The sequence below is a fragment of the Daktulosphaira vitifoliae genome, unplaced genomic scaffold (assembly GCF_025091365.1).
Source record: "Daktulosphaira vitifoliae isolate Bord-2020 unplaced genomic scaffold, ASM2509136v1 Scaffold_3, whole genome shotgun sequence".
Lineage (NCBI taxonomy): Eukaryota > Metazoa > Arthropoda > Insecta > Hemiptera > Phylloxeridae > Daktulosphaira > Daktulosphaira vitifoliae.
Window position 1 is genome coordinate 29,503,803 of NW_026099574.1, and position 9,061 is coordinate 29,512,863.

At 24.7% G+C, this 9,061-nt stretch overlaps 1 protein-coding gene across 4 annotated transcripts; it reads left to right on the forward strand.

Annotated features, from left to right (window-relative positions):
* Positions 1-2,853: 2,853 nt before the first annotated feature.
* LOC126903019 (serine/threonine-protein kinase ULK3) lies at positions 2,854-8,976 on the forward strand. 4 transcript variants are annotated; one of them, XM_050680913.1, is made up of 7 exons: positions 3,690-4,278; positions 4,369-4,735; positions 5,447-5,932; positions 6,326-6,499; positions 6,715-6,899; positions 8,220-8,334; positions 8,529-8,828. In XM_050680913.1, exons 1-7 carry the CDS (start codon positions 4,189-4,191, stop codon positions 8,594-8,596), a joined length of 1,485 nt encoding a protein of 494 aa, XP_050536870.1. In that variant the 5' UTR covers positions 3,690-4,188; the 3' UTR covers positions 8,597-8,828. The 4 variants fall into 4 exon arrangements, with proteins under 4 accessions (XP_050536871.1, XP_050536870.1, XP_050536869.1 ...); XM_050680915.1 differs by having other exon boundaries at positions 3,693-4,278; positions 8,807-8,976; XM_050680914.1 differs by lacking the exons at positions 3,690-4,278; positions 8,529-8,828 and adding an exon at positions 2,854-3,044 and having other exon boundaries at positions 8,220-8,522.
* Positions 8,977-9,061: the final 85 nt, after the last annotated feature.

The window sequence follows — 9,061 nt, forward strand, 5'->3', positions numbered from 1 at the left end:
TAATACTAAGTTTTTTTTTATAAAATTATATGTTGTATTTAGAACTCGATACTCAAAGGTATGGAGTTGGCTAGTGAGCATATAAATATAGTTATCATAAACTATTTGTCTTTTAGATTATACCATAGTACATAGTCAAACGGCTTCAATATTTTTACGTCAAAAATAAAATTAGTTTCTAATTTTGATTAAAATAATTACATTCATTCGCGTTGTGATCTGATGAATGGATTATATAACAGAAACTTAAATATAAAAATATTATATCGGGTTATGGGGATTGCTTCGAACTTATAATACTCCGACATTCATATACTCCGATATTGTAAAAAAATCCTCCGAATACAATTACTCCAACAACAATTACTGCGAATACCTGGTTACAAAAATTTGGATTTTACTACGACAATGATTACTCCTAATATAGATTAAATCGCGAAATCGATTAAAAATGATGATATTTCGGAGTAGATGAATATCGTAGCAATATATTATCTGATGGAAAAATATAACCCTTATCGCTAATTAGTATATACTAATAAATATAATAAAAAAGCGTTATAATTGATTTCTGTTTATTAAAGAATAATTATATTTAAATTGCATTCGTCTTTCGATACGATAGGTACATTAAGGTAAGGAAGGAGGCTTTAAATTAAAATAATCCCATTTATATAATTGATGTTATTTCTTAAAAAGTTTTTTTTGGAGGGGGAAGAAGAGCGATTCCAAATTTTAAACTTTAAATTTTTTTTGTCTCTCCTTATTAGTCCCCATTATTATAACATTTAATAAGTTGTAGTTTTTCATTTATTAATTGGTAAAAAAAATATAAGTGTGCATGTTACTGATGGATAGGATTCGTAAAATAGTATTTTCTAAAACTGTCATTCCAATTAGTCTCGTATAAAATCAAACAAAAATATGATTTAATATCATTTCATTATTTAAAGGTGAACAACTAAATTAATTAAGTCCAGTTTGGATTCGATCTTTTGATTGGCCGCAATCTGAAGAGACTTGAAGGGCCTAGTCTCCTAAATTTTTACCATAAAATATACCGCGAAAATTAATTAATTTGTATTTCTTATTGTATAGAAATATTTTTCTGATTAGGTAAAAAATTATGTAATTTAGAGTTACCAAATATTTTGTTGCAATACTCTGACGCTCTAGTCAATTTAAGTAAATACAAGACAGTTATAAGTTAACAGTCAACAATAGTTCGTGATTAATCATAAATTTATTTAACTCTTCTGTTAAGATAATTAGTTTTAAACTTAACTAAGTCGAGTTGAAAATATACAGTCGATTCAGTGAAAAATGGTTGTTTTTTTCATTTGTATGAGGATTACCTGAAATTTTGTCAGTTGTTCAATAAAATAAAAAAATATAGTGAACGTGATTTTATTTTTTAGGAATATGCTTACGTATTTTAAAAAGTACATGTAAAATGAATTTTAATTTTTAAAAAAATTTAATTTTGTATTTATAGAACAATACATTTGTATTTGCAGGATACTCGTTAAGCTAACGAGATGAAAACATTGGCAAAATAATCATCTTTTAGCAGTGTCGGTCTGGCTCAGGACGCCCTCATTAAATTTAAGATTTTTTTTGCTCGCTGGACTACTGAGAAAATTGTCTGAAAAGTTATTACGGAAAATGGAATCATGTCCAAGGTTCCAGACCAACACTATTTCCTAATCAAGATCGATTAGATTTGACCAAATCTGAAAGTCATTCAAACAAGGATCATCTTTCAACAAAAGCAACCCACGAAAACACTGTACAAAAAGAAATTTTTAGTTTTGACTATTTGCTTATTATACCTTACTATATAGATAGTACTCAAATAAAAAAAATGTTGACTTTCGACAATAAGTGTTCTCGCAGTTGTCGGTGATGGGTAATAGAACCCCCCCACGACGAAAATAATTATATTTAAATATTATATTTTGGTGTGTAATATTTTAGAGGGGGTATAAAAATGTTTTTATGTATTTCCTTGATCCCTGATAAGACATCATGAAGACATCATAAATAGGTTTAGAATAGGGCACATTAGGCTTGTTCATGGGCACCTCATACGACAAGACAATCCAGAACAATATATCACCTATGGGGAAGACCTTATTATGAAACATACCATGATTTATTGTAGAAAATATATTAACATCAGAAACAATGTCATTTTCCTCAAAATCTGTACGAATTACTAGGACCGAACTTCAATGAAGTCATTGAAATAGTTATTTCTTCTTTAAATCAAACTAAATAGTATAAAAAAATTTAACTTTTTGAATTTTAAAATTATGTATACATAAATACCTACATTTATAAATTATATTGTAGATATCTAATTGTTATAAGACTTGTTAATTACTATAAGCCAATAACTATAGCCTCTCAGTTCTTAAATAAAAAATAGTGCTTTTATGTATATTTTCCAAAGACAAAATTCTGAGAAGACCTTTGTTACTTTTGTATACGGGCATAATTTTTTTTTTTATAAGAGTTAGTCCCTCTAAAATTCAGAAACATCATATTTATTTAAAGAAAATAAAGATCATTTTTTTTTGTGATATAATTTTAATAGTTTTTCCTAACTCTACACTGTCCTTAAATTTTTGTGGTTAATATCAAAAAACTGATGAGTGATAATTATAGGTTATTGAGATTATTTTATAAATTTTTAGAAAAGGATATTTTCGCCCATATACGCCAAAGTATAACGAATCAATTACCAATAAATATGTTTTTGCACCAAAAAAATTTTTTAGAACACATAGAATAATTAGAACATGTTGAGGGAGAGTTAAAATAAATTATTTTTCAGCACATGTTCGTTGGGTCAAACAAAAACATACCAATAAATTCCCTCCTATAAATCTATTTTGAATGTGACGGTAACAAAGAATTTACTCATTTGCTTGGTGACAATTTACCTCAAGTAACATGACCAGTTCGACTTTGATCTAATCACCTGGGAGTCTCAAAACTGCTAAAAGAGTGGCAATATGAAAACGATTTGGACTATACAAGTAATGTACTACACCCACTTTAACTAAGTCAAATCAGTAAAGTAAAATCTACAACTTTTTTTCTAATCTTTTAAAATTTTTTAGTTTTTTTCTATTTAATAATTATTTAAATTATTTATTTCTTAAAACAATATCTAAAAAATATCTTCAGGTACAACTCTTTAAATTACTACAGAAAAATAAAAATTTATCCATCGTATAATTTTTAAGCTTTACTTCAAAAATATTAAAATAAAAAAAATTAATATAAAAAATAAAACTAAACTTCGCCGACAAAAAATTTTTTATATATTCTTAGTCAGTATGAAAAACTAAATCGATTTAAAAAAAAAAATTTGAAAAAACTCAATGGGGTGGTAAAATGCATTTAAGCCAAAATATTTCATGCATTTCAGCTGTGACTTAAATATCTAATTTAATGGCCAAGTTCAAAATATTTTCTTTAAGCTTTAGTGATATGTAACATATACAATCGATGCGCCCTATTACTAATAATACAATCAAAATATAACATAACTTTCAATGCATAATCGAACTATTAAACTATCGATAATGTTGGAGTTTTTACCGTCTTATTTTTTAAATTTAATGTAGGAGTAATATCCGTCGTGGTTATGGTAGCTTATGGTATCATATAGTCGGAGTTCCAGATGTACGAAACAATTACTACTTTGTTTAATGTCGAAGTATGTAAATGTCGGAGGATTATCAGATCGTGGCAAAGATGTTTTCCCTAATAAATAAATATATCTACTAATGATAAATTATTTTGTTAATCTTAAAATGTAATTGATAATGATATTAAAAAATAATGTTATAATAAAAATACTTAAAATTATGATAAGTATATATTGAAATGATTAAAATAAACAAAATGCAACTTAAATTATTTTTTGTTAAAATAATACATTTTTTAAGTGTATCAGCTATTTATTTTCTTCACATTTAAAGAATATATGCATTTAAAACAATGAAATATTTGAAGATAGTACTTTTTTGCTTTTCACAATAAAATTAATATTTAAAATATATTTTAACCAATGTTGAAGTGTATTATGTGATCAAGTTCTTGTTCTTTAATTTGACTATCAAGTAATAAAAAGATAAATCAATAATTCTTTTTTCTTTTAATATTTATAAAATAATGGCAACATATCCAAAAGTAGAAGGTTATAAAATTCATAAAAACATTGGCAAAGGAAGCACATCAACTGTATATTTGGCTCAATCAAATGTATATATTTAGTTTTCTTTGAAGACATATTTTAAAGAGTAATATAACAAAGCAATAATAATCATCTTGTTTATTTTTTATCATTTTTAGCAAAATGTTAAAAACTTAGTTGCAATTAAAGTCATTGAACGAAACAAACTTTCAAAAAGTGCAAAAGATGCTGTGATTACAGAAATTGGAGTTATGAAAGCTTTAAAACATCAACATATTGTTCAGATGATTGATTTTGTTTGGGATTGTAAAAACATATATATAATTTTAGAACATTGTGATGGTGGTGATCTATCTTCATTTATTAAACGTCGAACTAAACTTCCTGAAAAAGTATGCAAAAAATTTATGCAACAGTTAGCATTAGCTCTACAATATTTACGTTCTCATAATGTTTCTCATTTGGATCTTAAACCTCAAAATTTATTATTAATAAAATCACCAATATTAACTCTTAAAGTCGGAGGTAAGCATTTCAGATATATATTATTAAAATTTATTTATATTAATAAAGCTTTAGATTTTTATAAAATAACTTATAATAACTTTAAATGGAATTGAATTTATATCAAACTTTATAAAGAAATATTTAGTTATTTATATCAATCATATTTATTAAGCTTGGTTCTCACTACTTGTTTATTCACCAAATAATAAGTACTTGACCTTCCTGACTTAACAAAACACAAACTGTTATATAAAACAAAACAAGGCTTTATCATATTTTGTTGATGAAAAATATGCATTTTTTAAATATTTAAAAATAATTATAAGAGTGGGAGTAATAGATCACAGATTGATTGTACAATGTGGAAGAGAAAGAGCGTAAAGCGAGTAAAAGGTTATAAAGTTATACCATGCGAGAGTATAACTACACAACATAGACTGATAATAATGAAGTTGAAGTATAGTGGTAAGATAATATACAAAAACAAAAAAAACACAGGAGAAAAATCGAGAATCTGGTAGTGAAAATTGAAAGGGGAAAATAAAAAAGTTTTTAAAAGTGGTAAATGAGAGGGTGATGTGGAATGTTGAGGGAGGCAAAAATTATGAGTGGAATAGATTTACTAGTTGTGTAAAGAATACTGCAAAGGAGATAGTTGGTGATAAGATATATATATCTGTAGCTTTGTATTAAATAAATTTTAACTAATAATAATTGGTTTAATTGCAGATTTTGGATTAGCAAAATTTATGAGTGAAAAAACACAAGCAGAAAATATTAGAGGGTCACCTTTGTATATGGCACCTGAAATGCTACTCCATCAACGATATGATGTTAAAGCAGATTTGTGGTCAGTTGGAGTAATTACATATGAGTGTATGTTTGGTCATGCACCATATGCATCTAATTCAATTAAAGATTTATATGATAAAGTAAAAAAAGCAACACCAATAGAAGTACCCAAAACACAAGTTAGTGCTAATTGTCAACATCTATTAATCAATTTACTGAAACACAATCCATCTGAAAGAATGAGTTATGATGAGTTTTTTAGACATCCATTTTTAGATTTAGAGCACTTGCCAAATGCAGAATCTTATGCAAAGGGAATAGATGCAATTAGGCAAGCTGTTAAATTAGATTCTGAAAAAAACTACAAAGCTGCATTTTCTAAATATTGTACTGGGCTTCAATACTTAATACCATGTTTGCAAAGTAAGCAACTATTAAGATAATAAAATATGTTTATACTTTATATACATAATCCAAAAAAATCAATTAAAAATTAATTATTTTTTTTCAATACTGTATTTAATGTTTGCTTTGAGCTGTAGAATATAAAATCAATAATTAATAGAATTGAGTATGACAATATTTTCTATGAGGGTTATAGTCTTATACTCTATTTCATAAGTCTAGATAGACCTAATAGGAAGGTTCTTCATCATATTTCTTTATCTCTTCTCTCCTGCCAAAAACATAGTTTATATGTGGTAGACACGTGTAGATACAGAATACATTTTTGAGGGGGTTCATTTCAAAATTTTTTTTACCTACACTAATAGCTGTACTGATAAATAAATAAATAATTTGATTTATAATTTCAAGATGAATCAGATAAATTAAAAAAACAAGAATTTCAGAGGAAATTAAATGAGTACACAAATCGTGCTGAAGAACTCAAAGCTGTTCTTTATATTTCAAAAATTAAAATTGATGATAGTAATAAAACTGATTATAATTCTATGGAAAAAGAATCTAGTGGACATTCACAAACCTTAAGTAAGTTTAAGTTCATAATTATTCAATAATAATCCAAATGGACATTAATTACAGAAGAAGTTAAAAAAATTTTTTTGAAACTTGATCATCCCCCTCCAAATATTTTTCCAATATTGAAAAAAATTTACAAAAGTTGTTCAAAATTGATTAAACCTAAGACAAAGCAATTTTCCTTATATTGAATAAAATTTTAAAATATTTGTCATTATTTTTAGTTTCTTTGTGTAAAAATACACCACAGTTAGCTAGTGCTATTGAAATTGCACTCTCAGGTCAAATGTATTTGGTGGAGGGTCAATATGAAGCTGCTGTAGAAAATTATAAAATTGGACTGAAACTATGTGAAAAATTACTGGAAAAAGAACCATTGGGAATTCGATATGACTTACTTGTAAAACAGGTTAAATTATGATGTTCTATTGAAATATATTTAATGAAACCTACAAATTCATTAAATGTGTGAAAGATGAGAATTCAAGGAGCTTTTTAAAGTTTCTCTTTAGGATTGTAGTAAAATTAAAACATTTAATAATAATAAATTGGTTAATGAAAAAAGAATCATTTCGTATAGTTCTTAATCTGGGACTCATATACAGGGTGATTTTTTTATCATAACCCACTCAAATACTTGCAGAATATATATAATTTAAACATTTTTTTTTTTTATTATCTTTAGTTACACATTATTCTTGAATTATTAACTATGTAATACTTTTTAAGTTCAACCCTTTTTAAATGGGTAGACATTTTAAATTTAATAAAATGTTTGAGTTTTTAATTTAATAGTAAATGACATTTAAATTTTTAGTATACATTTATTTGTTTATTANAATGACATTTAAATTTTTAGTATAAATTTATTTGTTTATTAGATATAAACATTTAAAGTTTCAAATTTTTGAGTTAATATACATGTATAATAACAAGGGATTACAAATACATGTAGCTAATTAGATTTTTATGACATTGCTGTCACAGTCACGGATTGTTTATTATCAATTATCACTATCATTAGATATACTTTCTGTATTGTCAGTTAGTGTATTTATAAACTCACAACAATGTGCTTTACTACCATTGATAATAACAATGTTGTGTACCTGCTAATATCGATGTCATAAAAAACCAATTAGCTACCTGTATTTGTAATTCCTTGTGTATTATACATATATATTAACTAAAAAATTTGAAACTTTAAGTGTTTATATCTAATAAACTAATAAAGTTATACTAAAAATTCAAATGCCATTTACTATTAAATTAAAAATTCAAACATTTTATTAAATTTAAAATATGTGTTCCCATTTAAAAAAACAAAGTTGACACCTTTACCAGGCATAAGGGATGAACTTAAAAAGTATTACATAGTTAATAATTCAAGAATAATGTGTAACTAAAGATAACCAAAAAAAAAAAAATGTTTAAATTATAATTACTCTATAAATAATTGAGTGGGTTGTGAAAAAAAAATCACCCTGTGTATAGAATACAATAATCATTCTATTTGAACAGAAAAAATATTATAAATAAATACAAATATGTATCTAAATTATAAAGAAAAATAAATTGTTACATTTGTCATGTATTATGATTATAGATTTATGGATCAAAATTTTATTTTTAATATGTATATTAGAAAAATATTTCCTTTATTTCTTTTCTTCGTTTAATTTTTATAATTAGTACGATTTTTAATGTTTATTTATATATTTTTCATAAGATATCTGAATGGAAAGTTCAATGTGAAAATGCATCAACATTATTAGAATCTAAAATTGAGAAAATAGGTGAAACTTCAGTTGATGTTCCTGATGGATTTTCACCATTATCCAAAGGTAAAAAAGAAAACAGATCACCAATATTTCTCAATGTGGTAAAACTAGTGATGAATGTTAACAAAAATAATTGGCCTTTATCTAAATAGTTATTATTTTACCATTTAGATGAAAACTAAAATTAGTAGTGTACTGTGTTTAGTTTTATGATATAAATTTCTAATTATAAATATTGTGTTTTATAATATTTTCAGGGAATTTGATGTATTTCAATATTATTTTTTTAATTTTATATTTTTTTATACAATACTTTTTTTATTGAAAAATGCAATTACTTTGTAAATTCTTAAAAAAAAAAATGTTGAAATATGATTATTAGGTTTTTTTTTTTATTTAATAAAACTTTTCATATTTAACAATTTATTAATTGATCAAAATATTTAAATGTGTAAAATCAAATTGTGATACTATTTTTTAATGATATCAATGATGATTGAATTGTTTGTTTATAGAAATAAATAAATTGTTTCAGATACATGTATAATTCAATGAAATTGAATGGACTTAGTTTTTTTTTTTGGCTGTTCCTTTATGTAAAATTTATTTGCTAACATTTTGACTGTGATAAAATTTATATGTTATAAAAACAATTTAAGTTCTTTATTAAAAACTTTAGTAAAAATATAAGTGAATTTTCTTTAAGTTGTTGTTCATTGATATTATATTGACCTTCAAAAACATATATATATATATATAGGATACAAATTATTCGAATCATAATAATATG